Source organism: Macrobrachium rosenbergii, chromosome 6, assembly GCF_040412425.1.
Source record: "Macrobrachium rosenbergii isolate ZJJX-2024 chromosome 6, ASM4041242v1, whole genome shotgun sequence".
NCBI lineage: Eukaryota > Metazoa > Arthropoda > Malacostraca > Decapoda > Palaemonidae > Macrobrachium > Macrobrachium rosenbergii.
Genome location: NC_089746.1, coordinates 16,702,113 through 16,726,651, shown reverse-complemented (window position 1 = coordinate 16,726,651; position 24,539 = coordinate 16,702,113). Strand labels below are relative to the sequence as shown.

At 39.9% G+C, this 24,539-nt stretch overlaps 1 protein-coding gene across 5 annotated transcripts in view; it reads right to left on the bottom strand.

Moving 5' to 3' along the window:
* Positions 1–2,443: 2,443 nt before the first annotated feature.
* Sfxn2 (sideroflexin 2) overlaps positions 2,444–24,539 on the bottom strand; it is a 29,970-nt gene continuing 7,874 nt past the window's right edge. For all 5 annotated transcript variants that reach the window (XM_067104980.1, XM_067104983.1, XM_067104982.1 and 2 more), the window contains exons 3-7: positions 22,256–22,426; positions 21,703–21,901; positions 7,327–7,452; positions 4,254–4,468; positions 2,444–3,912 (exon numbers count right to left, since the gene is read on the bottom strand). In XM_067104980.1, coding sequence (XP_066961081.1) covers positions 3,804–3,912; positions 4,254–4,468; positions 7,327–7,452; positions 21,703–21,901; positions 22,256–22,426 — 820 coding nt within the window. In that variant the 3' untranslated portion in view covers positions 2,444–3,803. The remainder of the gene's footprint in view (positions 3,913–4,253; positions 4,469–7,326; positions 7,453–21,702; positions 21,902–22,255; positions 22,427–24,539) is intronic.

Sequence of the window (24,539 nt, the reverse complement as noted above, 5' to 3'; positions counted from 1 at the left end):
ATATATATATATATATATATCCTAATATATATATGATATATCCATATATATATATATATATATATATTGTTATTTATATCTGATATATATTCCAGGTGTATTACTAAAAGGACCTCATTCAAACTGGATGGTATCTAACAGAGTTTTTTATTCAGAAAAAGTTATAAGTTTTCTTGGACAAACAGTCCACATTATGGAGTATAGTCCGCTGTATTTTATCTAGGTATGCTGTCTTTTAATCCATAATCGCTGCTTCTCCTGTGTGACCTCCACCCTGCCACCTTGTTCTTTCTCTGATACCTTATCCAGGTGTCCGTTTTCTACAACCAGTCTTGCTTTTTTTGTTGGTGCTACTGTGGAGTAAAACTCATATTTTCTAGGTATGCTGTCTTCAAAGCTCGTGTTCCCTGCCATCAGTTGTTTGGCAACTGATTATAATGCCTTATGTTCAGTCTAGATGTTTTGTTTTGTTCCTGTACAGAAAACTCATATTTTCCCAGTGATTTGTGATCATTTTCCCAACAGTGTTTGGCACCCTCTGATTATAATGCCTTAGTCTGCAGATGTTGTTTGCATATACACACCCCCTCTAATCTCTTCCCCTCTACCGACTTTTTGTTTCTAACTATTTTATTCCTGATGGTGTTTTTGTAGCTGCCTATCAATTTGAAATTATTTAGCTTTCTGTTGATGGGTGCAATAGAGTTGTTGTCCAGGACTGTAATTATCCAGAAAAATCGTATACTCCACAGTAGCAAGGAAACGAAGAAAAAAAGCAAGAGAACGCACGGAAAACGGACACCTGGAACGAGGGATCAGAGAAAGAACAAGGTCACGAGGGGGTGGAGGTCACACAGGAGGAGCTAGGCGATTATAGGATTAAAAGTACCCAGCACACAGATATAAATACAGCCGGACTACGCGTCTGCTCATTGTACGGATACTTGATAATGTGGACTGTTTGTCCAAGAAAGCTTGTAACTTTTTCTGAATAAAAAAAAAACTCTGTTAGATACCATCCAGTTTGAATGAAGTCCTTTTAGTAATTCTACTAAGCACAGAACAATTGTGTATGTGATAAAGTTAACATATATATATATATATATATATATATATATATATATATATATATATATATATATATATATATATATATATATATATATATATATATATATATATATATATATATATATATATATATATATATATATATATATATATATATATATATATATATAAATATAATATATATATATATTATATATATATATATATATATATATATATATATATATATATATATATATATATATATATATATATATATATATATATATATATATATATATATATATTATATATTCATATCTCACACATAATTACACTATCCTAGGAAATCAATTTTGACACCAATTTGGAAATCTGTTTGTTTACTTGACGTTACATCACCTCAGTGGTTTCATACCAGAGCATAAGAACCAATGAAAGCAACAGCTTCCATAGCACACAACCAATAACACACTGTAGAGCACAGGACAGTAGGCCAATTCATTGTGTGAATTTATCACCATCAACACCTGATGCACTTGATTACCCCTTCTTCCCCAACTTCCTCCTCACTAATAAAGCAACTTGTACATAACATTGTCACTGAGCCATACTATATATACAGTATATGTATTACACTCAGCTATTTCAAATGACTGATCAGAGGGACTTGTTGCACTTCCACAGAGACCATTTGATCTTCACTCTGCATATCCAACTGCATGCGTATATTGTCTTGTCATTTAGTACACATACAAATTTGCACTGAGGATAATACAATTAAAGGTGTACTGCAGATGATTGAGGAACTACTGTAGGCAAGTACAATTTATACTCTTAAAAACACCAGACACACAGAAAAACTACCATAAACAGAAGTATTCAAGGTCTCAGTGAGATAACATGAACTATGTAATATCTAAAAATTTTTTAAATCACGTCAGTAACGTGTTAAAGTATTCTTGTAAATGTAGTATACTCATGGCTGAGATCTTCAATAACCTACATTTCTCATCCTGAATAATAGGAGAAAATTAAGTACAGTTTTCGGTGAACTATGACACTGACTTCAGAAAAATTAAAAGCGTTACTTTGTGTCTGAAATTTAGGTGTATCATAACTTTCACCACAATGTTAGTGATTTTCATTGGATATTATTGAAATTGACATGATTGGATACCGATGCTTCAGATCTGAAATGTACTCAAACTGGTCAAACAACATCTGCTAAAAGAAATTGATCCTAGATAAAGTACTTTCATACCTTGTTGCAAAATCCTTAGAAACAAGGAACAACTGTCAGGAAGGACTAAAGAAAAACAACATGGAAGACATGTATCTTACCCAACGGTTGTGAAGAAAATACCAAAAAATAAATGAAAAAATGAAAAACTTTAAAACCTTATAATATTTATGGGTGTGTAGTCTTTTTCTTAATCACAATGAATTCATTTTTATTACACATTAATTTTCTACTGTGATGTCCCAGTAAAGTACAGTAATGCACATTATATTTATTACTGGAAGACTACTGACTTTGAGCAAGAAAATAAGAAGTTAAAATTTACAAAAGTAATAACAATGAATAAAATATTAACATATAAAAATATTACTTACTTTACAACAACTACAAACTCTTTAAGTATCCAATAGCATTTTCACAACCCGTACTGAAGAAACTATGACAGATTTTCAAAGGATACATTACAACCAGAAACTATGCCAAATGAGTAACACTTAATAACTCTGAGCTAATAATTTCTTACACTTTTATTTATTTACTCCAAAATTTATATTAAACTGAATGAGCCTTACAGGATTCATTTACAGTATTTTGTAAATGAAAGTTCTCTTAAATACTTAAAACTTATAAAGCTCCAAACAAGATAAAAAAAGAAAATAATGTGACTGTTACATGAGTGTCATCAATATCTTGCTAAATACCTCAAAATGGGATGTCATGGTCTGTCTTCAATTATACTTCTGACAAGCAAAGATTCAAGATCTTTAAGCTCTGACTCTATCAACAGAGCTCATATCCCTGCTGATTACTGGTAACCTTTAAAAATATTGTAACATCAGAAAAAATATAAGAAATAAAAATCACCATTTATTCTCTTACACAACTAATAACAAAAGATGACCTGAGCAATGAAATAAAAAAAATCCATAAAACTAGACCAACACCATGAACAGAATCTAAATGATCAAAAACAATCTGTACATCAGCACAAAAAAATAAAAGAATATATACAACAAAGTTAAGCTCACTGAATGGACAGCAGAAATGACGGACACTGAGATGCAAATGTGTAATTATGGGGGAATAGATCAATTTTATGAAACAGATTACGGCACAGCAGTACTCAGACTTCATGACCTTGTTATATAAAATAACTGGAGTGAGATGCAGGCCAGATCATTTGAATTTCTCATCATATCTTAAAATTAGGGCAATACAGAAGAGGAGGGATACAGTATACTTATACTTGTCCATAAACTGTGTTGTTGCAAGCTCTTCATCACACTTTAAAATGCATCTACTGTACATATAAAATTATAATCCATCTGAACTACAGTATACTCTATTAATATCATGTGTTTATAACTCTAAGATATAATCTCTGTTGAATTAAGTGTTAATGCCTTTACTGCTGGGAGGACATTCTGAAATCTGAGTCTTAACATTAATGTATTTCAAATCACCTACACGCACATCACTGCAAGTGCGCCCATCTGGATTAAGTCTTCGTTTACAAACCCTTATTGAAATAAACCTTCTCAGGAATTTCCTGACATACCCCCTCTAATTTTGCATATGCTTCTGGTTCCAGCTTTGCTATTGCGGATGTATCCAGCTCACTGAAATAAAATAAAAACATGGCTCACCTCAAGGGTTAGGATTGGATTGGAATATGGAATTTAGGCCAAAGGACAAGCACTGGGACCTATGTGGTCATTCAGCGCTAGAAATCTTGTAAAGGAGGAAATTTAAGATAAAAAACCGATAAATACATTTACACAAATTGTTAAGGGTTAGGCAACATCTAATAGTTAGGTATGAACCTTCACTTCAAAAAGAACAATGATCAAAACTGTCTGTAGTTTATGATGATGATGATAATAAGATCTAGTTACAATTGAAGGTTATGTACAAAAGGGCTTACTAAAATGATCATAAATGAAAGTGACATTCTACTTACCATGTCTGGTTGAATAAGGAGCAGGCAACAGGAACCATGGCTGTTAGTAGAACGCCACAGGCCAGAGTCTGGAAAGGAGCATTCAGCCGAGGATTCTTGACCAGCCAAGCTTGTTTTTCCAAACGCTCCATCACAAACGGAAGAATTGTCATCCCAGGTGCAGCCATAAAGATTCTGGAGCTTACAACTTGGCTAATACCTTTAACAGCAGCAACCTGTGTAAATAGTAATACGCTATTGAGAATTGGAACAGGCCAGCGAAAAGTTTAATTTTCATAGGTTAATCAGTCCTTGTATAGGATATTGTGAGAAATGCTAATTAACTTGTACATCATGTGTATTCAAGTAGTAAATGTTCAGAACCATCAAAGACAATGTAATAGTCAATATCATTTCTAACTTTCCTGAGTTAGTAACTTGCAGAGAACTTACGAAAAATTTTAACAAAGAATACAAATGAAAACTTTAAATCAATTTCAGTATATATTACAAATACAAAAGATTTACATAAACACTGTACTGCAAAAAATACTAGCCACAATTAAGTATCTCGGCCACACTTAAAATTATACTGTTACAGAGATTGCCTAGAGTTCATTTGGTGATAATGAGTTGCTATCTTGAACACAATAAGATTTATTATCTCTCATATCCAGAGGGAACACGCTTTGTAATAAGATATCTAAAATGATAATTGAAAATACTTGAGGTTGGAATCTCTTCTACTCTGCAAGTAACACCAAAGACCCACATCAATGTAAAAACAATTTCACATGTTAACACCAAATGCATGACAGACACTGCTACATTAACCTAATCATCCATGCCTGCATCTTTCAAAGTGGACTTGTAATAAACAATGGGCCTCAATACCATCTCCTTTTGTGTGACGGTACAACAAGCTGTGCATTTACAACTTCTTTTTCAGCTATTACCACAAGCAACCATCTTTCAACACTGTCAAAACAAAGCAAACAAGGGCAAATCTTCTGTGATTTCTGAGCATCAGAGAACATCTCACTTCTGCACAAAATTCTTGGGAACACCAGACCATTCTCAGAGTTCAGAACTTTGAAAATGATGTGCCATTGCTCAGGATTTATCCGTAAAGGTAAGAGACTACTTGATGCTTAGATACAGCCATAGGCTAACCAATTATAAAACTTTGCAGTGTTCCAGATCTTTCACGGATCCATGTTTCATTGCCAATTATTAAAAATGAAAAAATCTTCATAACTGTATTCCATAAATATAGAACAATCACTCTTACCATGTCAAAATTCTGAATTACCAAACACTATGTTGTTTATTATAAAGCCAAATATCAGTTCACTAATATTCATGATACTAACCTGTCTAAAGATTATAATAATTGAGGTGCTCTTTAATTTACTATCCATTTGTCATTGTGACCATTACTATTAATGATCTCATTACCATTCACACTACTGCCACCAATCTTCTATCTAAATTATAAGCATGTTATCTTCATGTTTGATTTTTGATAATTAGACTCAAAATAGCTTAATCATTTTATTCCATAAACACTAACTACCAAATGCAGATTATCTATGGCATCTTTGAGAAAAACAATGAAATACAATATAGTAACTGTGAATTTGGAAGTTTCCTATCAAATCTTAACAAGCTGGGCAAGCCCTACATTTTCTGCTTATCAGACAAAAGATGAAACTAATGTTACTTCTTCTTCTTCTTTCGACCTTATCCGTCCCACTGTATAGTAGGGTCGGCTGCTTGAGTCAACTTTCTCCATCTATTTCTATTCCTTGCATCTTCTTCCCCCCATTCCACCTCACCCATACCCCTCCTCGTCACATCAATCCATCTGAACCACTGATGCCCCACACTCCTCCCCCCCATCACTAGCATGTTCTTAGCTCTCTTGATTGGTTCCACCTCCTCTCTTCTTATTACATGGCCATAGTATCTCAGACGAGTTTCCCTAGCCTTCTTCTTGAAACTAATATACTCTGGTGAGTTAAATTCCATGGAACACATCACATACATTAAAATGACAACACATCACATACATTAAAATGACAGACTGCAAAAGAGAGTCTGTTTAATCACAATGTTGTTAACCCCTTACCGCACTAACCCGAGATATCTTCTGATCAGTGTTCTAAAAATTTTTGACTTACCACGAGATATCTCATAACAATGTTAAATGCTAATACCAGATGTCTCGTGATCCAGTGTTGTTTTAAGGCTTCTTTGAGATATCTGGTGCTATATCATATGTTTGGCTGTGGTACTTGCTGCAGGAAGTTGAGTTATCAAAAATGATTTTTGTTTTTTTCACACCGACTACACGTCATTAGTAGTGCTTTAGTGGCCATCCTGGTCATTTGTTTGTTTGTTTTTTGCTTCTTTTCACCTGTTTTTAGGTAGGTTTGGTTGATGTATTTGACATCTTAGACTCTCTATATGTTATATTATTGATTTATTACATTGATGTCGTGTCTTCTTTTAGTCTCTTGACCATTTTGTGATACGTCAAGCATATTTTTTTTTTTACGCCGAGTATGCACTATTACTAGCTCTCCAGTGGCGACTTTGAGAATCTAGTTTGTTTTGTTCCTTCTTTTCGACTGTTTTTAGGCAAGTTTGGTTGTTTTATTTGTCATTTTAGACTGTTTGTACGATATACTATAGATTTATTATGTTGATGTCGAGTAATTTGTCAGTCTCTTGACTTTATTTATTTATTATTTTAACCCAGTCATGGCAAGTTACCATGACAACAATGATACTGAAGAATCATTTACTGATCTTGAAACGCCTACTTTCAAAATTACTAAAACTAAGTGATACACCAAAATAAGTATAATTTGTATGCAATAACTCTTTAATGACCATAAAAAGGTCTAAAATTGAGTTTCTACAAATCACTATTTTACATAAAATAATCATAATTTTATGTTGAAATTAAGAAGTATAGTGTCTAAACAACCTTTATTTTCAATTAATTAAATAGAATAACTGGAATCTTTTTTGACACATTATGTTAAAAAATAAGTCCTTTAAGGGGTTAACTCAACAAAATACGTACCTTTGATTCTGTCAGTTCTTTGCCATCCTTGGTGGAGACTGAGATTCCATTCTTGATTTCGTTTTGCCTCATAAGGGGAATATTTATGCAGTTGGCAGCAGCCACAGCTACAAAAGGGACGAACCTCTGATAATAAAAAATACATTTACATTAAAAATGTGTTATTTGTATAAAATATATAAAAATTTCCTTTTAAACCTATCACTTATAATTAGTCAATATCCTAATCATGAAATCAATGTGAACCTCTGATTATAAAAGTGACATTTTTATAATAAAATAAAGTTTTATGTATACTTACCCAGTAATTACATAGCTATTAGTTTCTTTTAGCCGGCCGCTTAAAATTCTGAAATTGCGGGTCACGCTAGTTTGTTTTGGTTAAGGCGGCGTGCCCCGCCCACTTTCGGGTGTAAGAAGAGGTACAACATAGCAAAGAGCTTCAATTTGTTTATGCCCTTATGTCCAAGAGAGGGGAGGTGGGTGGGCTCTGCTCATGTAATTGCTGGGCAAGTATATATAAAACTTTTATTATAAAAATGTAATTTCTATATAAGTAACTTACCCAGTAATTATATAGCTGATTCCCACATTGAATGGAAGTGGGAAGGTTGGACATATCTACCCCAAAACATTATTAATAGTAATGAGTTTGAGAATAGAAATTTGCTAACATTGAATCAATGTTGTTGAATCTTACCTGATAAGAGAGGTGCTACAGGTAGATAATGCCTCTGGTTGGCGCTTATCTTATTCAGTAGAGGCGAGGCGGTAGAGCCTCGAGGGCCTACTACTACAGTGGGTGCTTTGTAGCGATGGACTAATTTCCGAGGGCTAGCAAAGTAAAACAAGATGGCCCTGTCCAGGGAGCAGTACCACACAAAATAACCAGAGCAAATAGTCACCATAACCACCAAAAAACCAAATTAAAAACACCAATACCCAACCATTAAAACCAAAAGACTGGAGGGTACTCCAAGTACGTAGTACTCCCAGGCTCCCCAAAAAACTCAACACCCTAAGCAAGGTGAAGAGATTAAAGAAAGGACATTGCTTTCTACTTTTCCTCCCCCAACACCACACCAGCCTCGTAAAACGGACCCAAGGTACTGCACTGATTGTAAGTAGTTTCGATATCCCTTAAGTAATGCGATGCAAACACCGACTTGCACTTCCAAACGTCGCTTGCACAATTGACGTAAGGGGTAATTGCGCTTAAGCGCCAAAGACGTAGCAACCGCTCTTATCTCATGGGCTTTTACCTTGCAAGAAAAGAGTGTCTTCACTCACCATGGATGTGCTTCTGAAATCAAGTTCCTGAGAAAGAATGCCAGGGCATTCTTAGACAAGGGTTGAGGGGGTTATTTCACAGAACACCATAGGTTCCTTGAAGTACCATGAATGTTCTTCGTTCTGTGAAGATAAAACTTAAGGGCCCTTACTGGACAGAGTTCTTTCTTCTTCAGACAGGCCTACTATCTCGGACAAGTTCTTGATCGTAAAAGAATGAGGCCATGGATTTGATGGTGATTTGTTCTTAGCTAAAAAGTCTAGGGAAAAGGAGCAAACTGCATTCCCCTGAGAAAATCTGATATTTCTGTCCAAAGGATGGATTTCACTGGATCTTTTGGCAGTGACCAAGGTGACCAGCAAAAGAGCTTTCCTGGTAAGATCCCTTAAAGAGATAGATTGCATGGGCTCAAAATGTGAACTGGCCAGCCACTTAAGTACCACGTCTAGATTCCAGGACAGCAAAGGTTTTTCCTTAAGCTTTGCGGTATCAAAGGACTTAATAAGGTCGGACAAATCCTGGTTAGATGATGAGTCCATTCCTTTATGGTGGAAAACCGAGCTAAGCATAGCTCTGTAGCCTTTAATGGTAGAGGTGGAAAGTCCTTTAGCGGAGCACAGGAACAGAAGAAAGTCCACTATTTCTGCTACAGAGGTATTTGAAGAGGACACATTATTTCATCTGCACTTCGCAATCGAGTCTGCAGCCGCTCTTGAAAAACCCTTCTTTCGGAGCAGTTGTTTAACAGTTTGAATCCTGTTAGGGCCAGAGAAGACCAGGTTTTGGTGGAACCGTCGGAAGTGAGGTTGCCTGAGTTGTTGTTGCTTCTGTGGCAGCAGTCTTGGGAAGTCCACAAGAAGTTCCAGCAGACCCGGGAACCACTCCTTTGCTGGCCAGAAGGGGGCTATCAAAATCATGGACAGGTTTTGATGAGACCGAAAGTTGTTGATGACTTGTCTCACTAAACTGAATGGGGGGAAGGCATTCAGATCTTTGCTCAACCAGTCCTGCAACAATGCATCAGTTGCCCATGCTAAGGGAACTGGTACTGGTGAGCAGAAGAGAGGGAGTCGGTGATTCCTAGAGGACACGAACAAATCTATCATGGGTCTCCCCCAGAGCTTCCACAGATCCAAACAAACTAACAGGTCTAATGTCCATTCTGTGGGAAGGATCTGTCTGACGGCTCAATTCGTCCGCCAGAACGTTCAGTCTACCCTGGATAAAACGGTTTGTCACTTGAGTGTTGTTCTGGTGTAACCAAAGAAGACCCCTTGCCACTTCTTACAAGGAGAAAGAGTGGGTTCCCCCTTGTGTCTTGATGTACGCTAGTGCCGTCGTGCTGTCTGAATGCACTGCTACACTCTTCCCGTGAACCTCTGAAGCGTAGCACTGTAGGCCCAGAAATATCACCTGTAACTCTTTTACGTTGATGTGACAGTTTTGCTGTTCCTGACACCAGGTACCTGACACTTCTTTTAACACCAAAAGAGCTCCCCAATCTAGGTTCGACACATCTGTAAAGCTCTAAGCTGGGGTTCAGAGGATGAAGAGATTTCTCTTCTGATAACCTCTTCCTGGAATTCCACCAACGAAGGCCCTCCTTGATTTCCACCGTTATTAGGAACACAAATGAGTCCGGACACTTTTTCCTGTTCCAGCTGGCTGAGGAAGAATTGGAGGGGTCTCAGGTGAAGTTTTCCCAGAGTGACGAATTGTTCCATGGACGAAAGGGTGCCTAGAAGACTCATCCATTGATTGGCTGAGTAAAAGTTTAGTTCCAAAAATTCTTCCACTGTTTGGAGACATTTGTCTGTTCTCTTCGGGACTGGAAAAACCCGAAAATCCCGAGAGTTGATCGTCATTCCTAAGTAAGGAATCTCCTGAGAAGGTGTCAGGAGAGACTTGTCCCAATTGATGAGGAGACCCAATTCTTGGGCCAAGAGAAAAGTTGTGCAAATGTCCTCTGTACACTGAGCTTTCGAGTGGGAACACAGTAACCAGTTGTTTAAATGTATGGAGATCTTTATCCCCATCAAATGTAGCCAATTCGCTAGGGGAGCCAATACCCTGGTGAACATTTGCGGAGCCGTCGAGAGACTGAAGCACAGAGCCCAAAATTGGAACACCTTGCCCTCAAACACAAACCTGAGGTACATCTTCTCTTCGACATCGGATGCACTGGAATATTAAAGTAAGCGTCCTGCATGTCACCATCCATTCTCCCTGGTTCGTTTCCATCTTGAATGTTGTCTTTTTGACAACGACATTTAGAGCACTTATGTCCAGCCCCCCGATGACTTGGGCACTATAAGGAGACGGTTGTAGAACCCCAGAGAATGAATGTCCTCTACTACCTCTATAGCCTCTTTCTGAACAAGAGACTCGACCTCTAGCAAGAGAGCAGCAAATCTCTCTGAGCCTGGAGAGTAAGCTGTCAATTTGACAGGCTTGCAGACTAGAGGAGGTTTGTTCAAAAAGGGGAATAGTGTAGCCCTCCTTCAGGACAGACACTATCCAGGGTTCCACTCCCTTTTGTTCCCAAAAACGGAGGAGCCGCACTCCTACCTGAATACAGAGGACTATGACTTCATTTCTTGGAGGAAGGCTTGGAGGAAGACTTGTTGATGGAATGCTGTGGGAAACGGGTACATGCTTGTTCTAGTATATGTTCTAGAATGGGAGCTCCGAAAGGGAGTAGGCTGCAGCGGAGACGAAGATCTGGGAGGAAGAGTCAATGATTCCTTGGGGTGGCTCCCAGATTGGGAGAGCGGGTCCTGAGTGTTCTTAATCTGCAAGTCAGAGGCAATGTCCAGTACTGTAGCCTGGGGACAAAGATGCATCTTGTCCAAGGGGAAGAAGAGGAGGGCCGATATCTGAGACAGAGTGACGCCTTTCGAAGTAAAAGAACACCAAAGCCCTCTTTTCTTAAGCACACCCACGGCATAAAGACTAGCTAACTCCTGTGTACTATCGTGAACGCCCCTGTCAATGCAGGAAAGTACTCCTAAGAGACCCGAACAAATTTCTTGAGGTAACAAGGAGCAGTCTTGCTAGTTCCGAAACTAAAAACTTAATTTTGGCTGAGGAGAAAGCTGACCTCCTAGCAGAGTCGATAAGGCAGAGAAGTCTCCCTGAGAGGAGGCAGAGACTCCCAGGGAAGGCACTTCTCCAGTTGCATAAAACCTATAACTCAATCTGGACAACTTGGTGGAAACAAAAAACTGCTTTACCTTGCTCTCTCTTCTCAGAAAACCACCCTTCTACTTCATTCAGTGCCTTCTTCGCTGAAGAGGAGAGAACCAATTTTGGCAACCTCGAAGAACCAACCGAGGGGGCTTCCATAAAGAAAGTCGAAGCAGGAGAAGAGGGAGTAGCTGGCGAAAAGGAGCTTGAAAAAGTTGCTAGCAGGAACCTCAACAACACAGAGTATGCTGAAGAAGGAGCATCTTGATCTGGAACAACCTCTTCTTCAGAAGAAACAGGAGCAAGCAATAAGTCTGCTGCCATCTGAGCTGTAGAAGGAGCCTTCTGAAGCAAACTTAGAATATTATCCAGTTAGATCTGAATCGGGTCAACTGAAGGAGGAACAATGTCCGAGATGACGCTGCAATGAAGTGGTGGAGAAGCGGCGCCCAAGGAGCACTGTAGAGAAAGGAGCCAGTGACGAAACTTACTGGTGAATGGCGCCGCTCATCTGCAAAAGGGAGCTTGGGTGCTTCCATGCTAGTTGCTGACCGCTTAGGTGCTGATTGAAGAGATGAAGGCACAACTCCTGATGAAGGGGTTCCTTTATTCAACGAAGAACGTCTATGCGCCACAAGGCGCTTCAGCGCCAATTTACGACCGTCGTCCAAAGAAATAGAAGAAAAATGCTCCAGCCTATTCCAGTGACTGCACGAGGGGCGTGCTGAATCCTTGCCCTTCCTACAAGGAACAGGAGAAGAAATCTTGAAATCCACTGCATGCCTTTTCAGCGGGCGTGACTTGTCCTCATAGCGCTGTGAGCGCCTGGGACTAAAATCTTCGGAGCTGGAGGACATACAGTGAGCACTCACTTGAAGGCCTTTCCAATGGCCTTTGGTTGCAGTCTAGGATTCATCAACAGACTGAACCGAGGGGGCGACTGCTCGGGGGCAGACCCCACTGACCTCTCTTAGGCTGCCAGTTTGACTCCTCCCAGGTGCTGGGGAGTATGTCAGGGACCTTGGCCTTGGAGAATTGGCAGGCCGAACAGCCACCTCCTCCACTACCACTGCACTTGCACTGGGCGCCATGGGGCACTCTGACTCAATCTTATCCATTAACATTTTGACCGATGACGCTAATTCAGTGATCGATTGCACAATTAACTCAAAGGGATTGTCTATTTTCGACTCCAGACTGACGATGGTGTTGGGATCGGAAACGTGAGAGCCAGGTAAAGGAGAGAGTTGCACAGGTGGAGGAGATGGAACAGGATCTGAAGAAATTACAGGTGCAGTTGCATCTGACTTCACGGATGAATCCTGACTAGCTGAAGCTTTACTAGATTCCCTGGCAATAGATTTCCTCTTCCTATCTCTAGCTAGTTTCTTAAGATGTGAATCTAAAGTCTTCCACTTCTTTAAATCCCAGTCGCTACATTCCTCACAACGTAAATCCACTGAACATGTTTGTCCCCTATGTTGAACACAAACAGTGTCAGAGTTGTAAGATTCTTCAGTCAGTCTAGTATTGCAGCCTTTGCTACAATACCTAATACTAGAACTACTAGTGTCAGACATCCTGGAAAACTCTAAGAAGAGTCCAAAAATGGGCAAAAAGTTGTAAACCAATGATCAAAACTCGCCTAACACTATCTAAATTGTGCCAAAAGGCACAAAATGATATTTTCATAATAAAATAAATTTTTGAACATACTTACCTGGTAGTTATATATATAGCTTAAGTCCCTGACGCCACGGCAGAATTTCAAAACTCGCGCAATCGCCGATCGGTAGTCAGGTGAACCACCTGTGCGCCCTCTACCCAGGTACCTGGAACCATTCCAACTATTCCTCAGATCTTCCATGCCCCTAGTCTCTAGAGGGAGGAGGGTGGAATTTAGTTTTTATTAATATAACTACCAGGTAAGTATGTTCAAAAATTTATTTTATTATGAAAATATCATTTTCAAACATCTAACTTACCTGGTAGTTTATATATAGCTGATTGACACCTTTGGTGGAGGGTCAGAGACAGCCAACATCGTTGGAATTTGCTTAAGGGTTAATAAACCAACTTAAGGTCCTTACCTGGATTAAGGAAGCTGACTTCAATGAACTCCTCATTTTGTCTGCTTTCCTTAAGAGGTCCAGCGATCCACTCAGGGGCTGAAGACCTCTAGAGCTGCCAACCGTGTACCAACCTCTATGTGACAGACAACCTATAATACCCTTGTTCCGGGCGCCACCAAGGAACAAAATGATCATTTGACTAAAATTAATGATTGTGGAAGACTGCATTCAATCTTCACAAACAACCATAAAATTTCAACCATTCCAAGGTAAGAACAAAGGGTATTGTTTTATGGAATTGATTAAGGAAGCTGAGTCCAATGAACTCCGCCTCATTATGTCTGTATTCCTTAAGAGGTCCAGCGATCCACTCAGGGGCTGAAGACCTCTAGGAGCTGCCAACCAGTGCACCAACCTCTATGTGACAGACAACCTATAATACCCTTTGTTCCGGGCGCCACCAAGGAACAAAATGATCATCTGACTAAAATCAATGATTGTGGAAGACTCATTCAATCTTCACAAACAACCATCAAATTTCAACCATTCCAAGGCAAGAACAAAGGGTATTATTTTATAGGATTGGATTAAGGAAGCTGACTTCAAAAAAACTCCCCTCTCATTATGTCTGCATTCCTTAAGAGATCCAGCGATCCACCCAGGGGGCTGAAAATCTCTAGGGGCTGTCAACCGGTGTATAACCTCTATGTGACTAGACCTCCTCTCAATACCCTTGTTCCGGGCTCTACCAAGGAACTTTCATCCCAATGATTGCGGAAGACTGCGTCCAGTCTTCACAAACAACCATAAAAATTCTCAATTCCAAGGTAAGAAAAAGGGTATTGGTTTATGGGATTGTAGGGGTATTCCCTCTCCCATTACTGAATTAGATGCTATAAACGGGCACAGCGATAGCAATCTTCGTGATAATGTCTTGACTTGTTTTAGATAGTGAGAGGCAAATACTAACTTGCTTCTCCAGAAGGTCGTGTCCAAGATACTCTGCAGGGACCTGTTCTGTTTTAAGAGCTACAGAGGTTGCTACTGCCCTGACCTCCGTGCGTCTTTACTTTCAGAATCTTGTAGTCTATCTCTCTACATTCCATATTTGCTTCTTTTATCAACTGTCTGATAAAATAAAACAGAGCATTCTTCGACATCTATACAGAGAGCTTTTTGACTGAGCACCAAAGCCCTTCTGTATTCCTTCTAAAGTCCTTTGTCCTATCCAGGTAGAGCCTTAGAGCCCTTACCGGGAATAGGACTCTCTCTCTCTCCTCCCCTGTTATGTCCGTTAGGTTCGGAATCTCGAACGTTCTGGGCTAGGGTTGTGATGAGTATTCATTTTTTGCAAGGAAGCCTAGTTGCAGTGAGCAGATTGCCTTGCCTTGTATAAAATCTATATTCTTGCTGAGAGCATGTATCTCACTAACTCTTTTCGCTGCGGCCAAACTGACCAAGAAAAGAGTTTTCATGGTGAGGTCCTTTAAAGATGCCCTCTGCAAGGGATCGAACCTACTCCCCATGAGGAACCTCAGGACCACGCCCTAGGTTCCATGCTGGTGAGTTCTCTATATACAAATTTGGGTTACAGAAATATTGGAAGAGGACACATGGTTGTCCTTGCACCATCCTCTAAATACCTCCCACTTGGATTGGTATACCTTAATGGTGGATAACTTCCCTTGATATTTTATAGCGCTAACTGCCTCCCTCAAGAAAAAACTTCTGGCTCTTGTGAGTTTTTCCGATAGTCCAAAGCAGTTACTAGTAGCGCTTGTAGGTTTTGTAATATCTTTCCAAGTGAGGTTGTTTGAGTAGATCTACTCTCTGAGGTAGGCTACTCGGGAATGTCCACCATCCAATCCAGTACTTCTGGGAACCAATCTCTTGTCGTTTAGTAAAGGGCCACAAGGGTCATTCCGGTCCTCTCATGTGACACAAATTTTTCAGTACCCTGTGTATTATCTTGAAATAGGGAAATGCATACACGCCCAAGTTGGACCAGTCCACCAGGAACGCGTCTATGTATATAGCCCCGGATCTGGTACTGGAGAGCAGTAAGTGTCCAACCTCTTCGCTTGCGCTGTGGCGTAAGAGATCTATGCAAGGACGTCCCCAAAGTCCTGATGAAAGTTTCCATTCTTTTGAGAGGACTTTATTTCCTGCTCAGAATGTCCGCCTCACATTTTTTCTCCCCTTGGATAAAATGGGTTACTAGTTTTACATTCTCCTCCTTTGCCCAAAGAAGAGATTCTCTTATTGTCTCGTATAGAGACCTGGAGTGAGTGCCCTGTTTGTTTGCTGATGTAGGCCAACGCTGCCGTGTTGTCGGTGTTGACCTGCACCTCTTTGTTCCCCACTGTGTTCGAACTCCCTGAGAGCTAGAAGGATTGCAGTTAATTCCTTCTAATTGATGTTTAACTCCTCTTGCTCTCTGTTCCAGGAGCCCGAGACTTTTTATTTCCTCGTGTTGCTCCCCATACTGAGTCCGACGCAACGGATAACAACACTAGGTCTGGGTTCCTCTAATATAGAGAAGGGACCTCCTGGAGCTTGACGGGACATTCCACCACTCTAAACACGTTCTTATTGGTTCCGAAATGGGGATGCACTTGGTCTCCAGTTCTATTTCCTTGTCCCAGTTCCGATTTAGATGAAACTGTAACGGGGCATAGAATTAACCTCTCAAAGGAGACAAACCGTTCCAGCGAGGAAAGGGTTCCCAGCAGACTCATCCATTCCTTTGCCAAGCATGACTGTCTCTTTATAAAGTTCTGAAATTTTCTTGAGGCTTGTCCTGTCTTTGCAATAAACGGAAAAGCCCGAAAATCCTGACTCTGAATCTTCATCCTAAGGCATAGAACCTCTTGGGATGGGAACGGCTGAGATTTCTATCTGTTTATCAGTAGACCTAATTCTTTGTTAGACGCTCCCAGGCAGCGTTGATGCCAGTGCATCTTGCGCCCTGAGCTAATGTCCACGCCTTGGCTTCCAAAATCTTGAAGCCTGACGCCCTGACGCCCAATGCCTTGACGCTGACGCCTTGGGTTCATTGACGCTTGTCATCATGGTATTTCACTCCTAGATGCTTGACGCCACTGCATCCAGCGCCTAGAGTTTCATTCACCACGCTCAGCGTCTTAAACTTCTGGACGTCTAGAAGCTTTAGTTGGACGTCTATTATCCTTCTTCTGTTTTCCTGGTTGTCACGCTTGCAGCTGGGAAGACAAAGTCTGCTGCATATTTTATAGTAAAGCTATATGCGGGCTTCCTGCTGTTGGGGACAGGCTGGGGAAGCCTCAACTACGGCAATTATTTCCCTTCTCATCGTCAATAATGGACCGTGGAGGGGGTTCCGCAGACGAGTACCAATCCAAGGAGGAAGAGGAGGATGTACGGAAGGCAGCACAGTGTCCGCCACGCTCTTGCAGCCTGGTATCCTGACTGAATAGAACTGTCTATGTTTGTTCTTAGTAGGAGAGCTACCCTTGGGGCTGGAAGGGAAGAGCTCCGGCTGCTCCTGTGGCTACAATCTGTAGTCTATGAAGTGTTATCATAACGTCCCTCAATATTGGGTAACTTGCTCTTGAGAGGTCTCGGCCCAGAGCCAGACGTCAACCTTTGTCTGTTTAGGCCGAAAAGAGAGACCAAAACTATAAAACCTTTCCCGTGGGACGAACTTCAGAAAATTCTTGGAGATCGGGTGCATGGGGACGTGAAAATACGCATCCTGAGGTCCAGTGAGGCCATCCAGTCATGCTGTCTGACCGCTGCTAGAACCGATTTTGTCGTTTCTATAGCGACCTTTTGTTTATTGCACAAAAAGTTGAGTGCAATCCCGTCTAGCACCGGTCTCTAACCCCAAGTATTTGGGGATCAGGAATAACCGAATGTAGAATCCTGGGGAATTCGGATCCTGAACTCTCTGTCTGGTCTCCTTTTGCAACATCATAGACACTTGTTGCTGTAGAACCTTTGCCTTGGTTCTGTCGTTGCATTTGGCAGAAAGGTCGAATTGTCTTGTTACTTAGAGGGGGCCTACTCAGGCTGGACAGTCCGGCTCCTAGAAAGTTAAACCAAGTCTGCAGGAGAAGAAAGGCAGGTCCTTCTTCTTCCCTGTGTAGAGCCTCTTCGTTGTCATTCATCTACCCGCCCTAGAGGAACCTCTATCAGAGGGCCGACCATGAAAGAGCTGAAATACCTGAAACACAGGAACCTCAGCCTTACTTTTTAGCGATGAAAGTCGAGGTAGGACTTTTCTTGCTGTTTTAGATCTTAAATCTTACGTGGTTTTCTGGGCCAAAGATGAAAAGGCCTCTATACCAAACCTTGAGAGAAGGGGTGAGAGGAAAAAGAGGTATAAATCAATTCTGATTTTGATTGACGTGACCCCATTAGCCAGGAAAGAGCAAAGATGGGCATTTTTCAGGATTTCTTCAGGAGTCCCCAAAGTCCTTGAGAAAGGTGCAGATATTTTCAATTGTTGGAATTCCATCTATCTTCCCAAGTCCTTTATCCATACACGACATCAGATATATGAGGAAAAACAAAGGCTGTCTTTCATTGTTTCTCCTTCGAAAGTATCCATTCGATTTCAGTTTGATAAATGCTGCCCAGTTCTTAGACGTTCTCTTCACAAGAGTAAATTCTGAAGGCGGAACGAGGAGCAGTCAGGATAAATTTCTCTGGGAAAAATTTCCGAAAATATCTTCATAAGCCTTTTCAAGTCTGATAAAAGCTGATGGCCTTTATATTGTCTTAATTCAGAAATCTCTACAATAGGATTCACAGGAGAATGCGAGATATTATCATTCTCTTCTTCCGATTTTACGAAGACGGAAGTAGCGACGTCTTTCAAAATATCATCTTGACGCCTGGCGCCCTGGCGTCCAGTCTCTTTGACGCTTGGCGTGTTGGCGTCCATTTTCTTGAAGCTAATGTCTTGGCATCCAGCTTCATGACGCCTGGACGCCCTGGCGCCTAACTTCCGACACTTGACGTCCAGGCGCCCAGCTTTCACGCCTGACATCCTGGCGCCCAGCTTCGACGCCGACGCCCTGGCGCCCAGCTCGACGCCCGACGCCCTGGCGCCCATACTTTAACTTTCGCTGTCCCGTCAAACCTAGAGGTTACTTGAGAACTGGCCGCCTGTGCGACATCGGTCAAAAGCTTCCTCCAGTTGACGACAGCAACCAATGGACGAAAAACACTTTAACCTCGCCTTTCCTATGGCGAGGGTGAGCGCCCTGGGAAACGTCAACAGGTACGCTCGAGGGGACGACTGCTCGGTAGCTAAAGCCTCTTGCCTCCCTTCGGTCTGTCGCACTTTCCTTCTCACAGGGGTTGGTGAGCTTGGAAGAGGTCCAGGACTAGGAGCACAACAGGACCGAGTGGTCGCACCCTCCACTGCACTTGCACTAACAACATATTAACACTTTTATTTTTTAGATCTCTTATTATCGATCACATATTATCCCTGTCTTCTGAGAGGATTTTACCTGTTGGGCCAGTGTCTGAATGGCAGCCAACAAATCATTAAGTATTGGGTCCTTACCTGTTTCAGTAGGGGGTTCAGAGACTACCACTACAGGAGAAGGATCAATAGGATAGTTATCAAGGGGAAAAGAATTAACTATTCCCTGGTTATATCAAGAAGAGTGAGAAACAGTACTCTTGGCTCTTCTGAGCCGGTCTTTCATTCCCATTCTTCAGACATACTAATGGGGATCCAAGGAGACTTTAGCAAGCCGCTTGCATCCCCACACATACATTTTCACACTCGATGAAGTCAGATATGTTATAAGAAAATCCAAAAGTTAACAAGTTTAAAGCCAAGCCAAAGTGTACTTCACCAAAATAAGTTGCAAAAACACAGGCTACGCAGCGAAATTCCATCGATGTTACCGACACAGCGGCAGGGAAGATCTGAGGAATAGTTGGAATGGTTCCAGGTACCTGGGTAGAGGCGCACAGGTGGTTCACCTGACTACCGATCGGCGATTGCCGCTGGTTTTGAAATTCTGCCGTGACGTCAGGGACTTAAGCTATATATATAACTACCAGGTAAGTTAGATGTTTGAAAATAAATACTTCACCAATCAAAGATAGAGCAAACAACCAGCAAAGTATAAATTTCAAAATTCAAGCTGCTGCCAACCACAGTCCTTCACCCACAGCCAGCAGAAACAAATTGAAGCTCTTTGCTATGTTGTACCTCTTCTTACACCCGAAACTGGGTGGAGCACGTCGCAATAACCAAAACAAACTAGCGTGACCCGGAATTTCAAAATTTTACACTGCCGGTTAAATGAGAGTAATAGCTATGTAAAAAATACATTTACATTAAAAATGTTTTTTGGATGAATTATAAAATTAAAAAATTCCCTTATAATTAGCCCATTTCCTGTTCAAGAAATCATTTCCAGATGCTTCGGGCTTTCATAAGAAGAAATGATGGTCACTTTGCATGGGTCCCCTGGATCTAAGCAACCAAGAGAGTAAGTATTCATTCCATACATTCTTTAGCCAAGATAAAAACACAGCACTGGGTGGCAGGAACTTGCATCATAATTATGGGTTTGTATGAAAAGATTATTTTTTCCCTTAAAAATTACATATTTCAAAACAAGCCCAATACTTACAGTTAGCCTGGATTGCAACTTCAGGGGGAAGGAACAAGCAGGAAAATAGCATGAAAATATATTCCATGCAAATCACTGGTTCTGAGAATCATGTGTACGTTGCTATCTTCAGATTATGGAAATTACTTTCGCCAGTTATTATGCTGATGTTTCAAAGAGATCTGATGATAAACCCAAGCAGGCTATCAATAGTAACTTGCATTTTTCAGTGAGATAATTCAAATAAGCCCTTGCACAAGCTGAAGACATTGTACCTGGTCCTGGTAACAATCCAAATGCCATGATCAAACTTAGTCCAGAATGCACTAAATTGTTCATTCTTAGCATCACATGCATACTTAACAGCTGAAGAGGTTAAAGCCACAAGAGCATCTGGAATAAGACTACTCAATTAAAGAGGCAAGAAAGCCAACCATCCATGAGCTTACTAAAACATACAGAAACCTGGTAAAGGGAGGGATAGGGCCAGAGGAGTATACCAGTTATGGCATACAAAAGCAACAGATACATAGCAATGCGGAATTATAGAGAACTTATGCTTCTGTGAATTTGTCCCAAGATAACTGACTTTCAATACCTATCCATTGCATGGTGTTAGGAATTGACACATACTCTCCATTCCTCTAATTTCTTATTTGTATGAATAAGGGTACTTTGTTCTTGATTTGAAATGCCTACATACAGAATCTCTCACACCATCCAAGCTTTCTACCATCATACTATAAGCCATAAATACCGCAGTAAACATACATTTTTTTTTATCAATCTCTGGTATGCCCTGTCAATGGTAAGTTTGCTTTTCTCTGTAAGCTGACTAACCAAAAGCCAAAAGCAAAGTCTTAAGTCCAAAAATAATTTTAGCAACATGCAGTCAGTCAGCCTCTCAATGTAACAGATTACTCTTAGCAACTTCTGACTTGCTTTCATGTTTTGTGATTCATAACCTATACTATTTCTATCAGTTATAGCTATTGAGGAAATATTCTTACTTATACTGAAAAAATTACAATAAATCATGTCACATGATTAAAGAAGAGGGACCATGTGGTCACTTAAGAACAAGTTCTCATTTGAATCAGGATCTTTCCTCCTGGGGAGTTTGACTGACACAGTTTGCTAAAAGATGGCTGTTTTGAGATAAATTCTTGATTAGTAGCGAATCAATGAAGCACTAAGCACGTACCTGAAGCAGTGTAGACCGACTTTTAGCCAGCACCTTCTTAAGCCCAAGTGCAGTTACCAGTGCTGCACTTGTTGCTGAAACATAAGCTACCCCCATTTGCTCCACTGTCAGGGAAGACTTAGCATTTCGATTGGTGAAGTTTACTAGTGCGTTAAAGGACTGGTTAGCCCACTGCCAGAACACAACAGCTGGTGTAGACCTATTGGATTATTTTGTGAGAAGACTGAATTTGGGATTGGATATTAAACTCTATTCCTTTTAAAGGGTGTTATAAATTTTTTAATAAGGCAAAAGATAAAGATATGGCAATAGAAACTAAAGGAACCAAATTGGAAAGAAAAACTGAATACTGAGTGCACACTTGTCTTGACATCAGAGGAAATTTCTCCCGAGAAAAAGAATAACCTCATTATGCAGGAATATCAATGAGAAATCCACACTAAAACCTTTGGTTATTTCGATGACATGCAAATAGATATACGCAAAGTTTTCTGTTACTCGTTATGAGCCATATATTTCAAACTCTACAAAAGCCATAAAAATGTAAACTTACCTATAAAATGTAAGCATTGCACCAGTAAGAATCATACCACCAGGGACCTGAAAGCTCATGCGACCAATTACATTCTGTTTGTCTCCTGTATCTGGATGAAAAGCAGATTCGTAAACTCGTTTAGCATAGTAAACATCTTCATCTGAAGTTCCCGGAGGCTCCTCACCAATTCTGGAAAAGAAAATATAACAGCTCTCTGGAATGTCAAGATCTTACTTAATCAAAGTCTGATCTGAAGATTTTGAAAATATGGTAGGCAAAATAAATTCATAATATTTCATAGTATACAAATGATCACTTTACATACACCTAATGCCAGTGATAGCTGGGAATATGGTATGTTTCAAAGAATTACAGTAAAAGACAACTGAGTAGGTAGTTGGAGTTGCAGTTGCTGACAGGTGGAAGTGAGTGCAAACAATATTTTCAGCTGCAAAAGAATGCACTACATGACACATACTAATATACCAAGGGCACAGATCTCAAACCAAATGAGAAAAGTTTAAACTGGCACTACAGGTGCCAATTATCATAACTGCAGCAACAGATATACCAATATTGTCTTTAACCAATAACAAAACAGAAGGTGACCTTATTTTACAAACTAACTTTCTCTTCCATCCTGAGAAGAACTCTAAAAGAGTTAAGAGGTCTGGTTAAACAAATCATTTATAACTAACTCGATAATAATTTCTGGATGGGATACTGAAGCAATACCTTGCACCTTGTTTCCTGGAAAGACTTACTGAGTTAGTGATCTTACTTTACCATAACACTGGTCAGGGGGTACACATTATTGATATGATCTTTGATAACTAAACCGTATCTCATATCATCTTGTGACATACAGTACTCCTGATATCAAATCTTTTCAACAAACAAAGAAACTGAACCAAAACAATCCTGAGAAAACCAATCCCCAAAAGGTCTTTTCTTCCTTATGTTATGATCATATCTCACTCAAAATCTAATAGTGTGTTGCCAGCTTTTTGTGTGATCCTGTTAGCAAAGACAATGAAAGAAAGAAACAAAAATAACATAACCACTTTATAAGTGGTAACCTGTTATTAGTAAAAATAATAAAAATTAATAATGGCAGCCTAAAGGACTTGAAAAACAACTGCAGATGCACTCCTGACTTCCTGTTAAAACCTTCCAGATATGAGAAATGTAGTCTTGAAAATGAAGTAACACCTCAACTGAACAGCTACTTTTGGGGTCTGTCTTTCTGATAAGTAACAAAGTACATAAGTAACTTCAGTATTTTCAAGATATATTACAGCTACCAGCAATTCCAGATAATTCCTAACCTAAACAAACCTGTACTTTGCACTTAACATTCAATTTAAGAGATTTACTTAAAAAATGACATCTGAAATGGCAGCCAAGAAAACAATAATGATAATAATGTAGCTGATAAGTACTGAAGTCCACTGAGGTGCTACTTAATGGCTGAACACTTCACTTACAGAGAAGCCTTCAAGTTACTGAAACATTCTTGCAGTACACAGTGATAAACCTTCTTCTCTTTCAACACATACTTCCAATGAGCCACCTGATAAACCAACTGTAAATTTCAATTCTTGCGTGCGAGTATTACCCACATTCTCATTTAACATTAGCATTAGGCAAGTGTAAAACAATGGCTTCTACTTAGGTAAGAACATAAAAGAATTCAGGCATTTCAGACTTAAGAGTATCTTCACCATGCTTCTAAGGTGCAGACGATCCAACTTCAATTGTGCTTGGGGCAAAAATGGCATTCAGTGCAGGGTACAAGGTATTAGACAGCTACAAAAAACTCATATACAATAAAAAGTACCTTAAAATGCAGAATTTTAAACCATAACTAATTTTTTCAATACAAACTCACCATTTACATTGTTCAATACAGTATTGAAGACCTTTAGCATTAATAGGTCAATGCTCCATTCCCAAATCAAGAGCAGATAATCCCCTCATGGCATCATGGCCACAAAATCCTGCATCCTCATGGAGCATGGATTCCATGCAGGTAGGAGCCTCAATTCTCATGTAGTCTAAACATAGTTCCAAACAGCCAGCAGGGTTGGGAGGTGGGGCATTTGGTGTAAAGGACAATCTGTTTGACAAAAAATTTTTGTTTTTAACAAATACTGTAAATTAGTCTCACAATAAGCCCATGATTTATATTAACTCAAGCTACAATTTGAGTGGGAAGAATGAACTCTCCCGAAAAAACTCCAAAAATCAGATGATTAGAACATAGTAAACACTTATAAATAGTTAACTGGAACATAAGGTT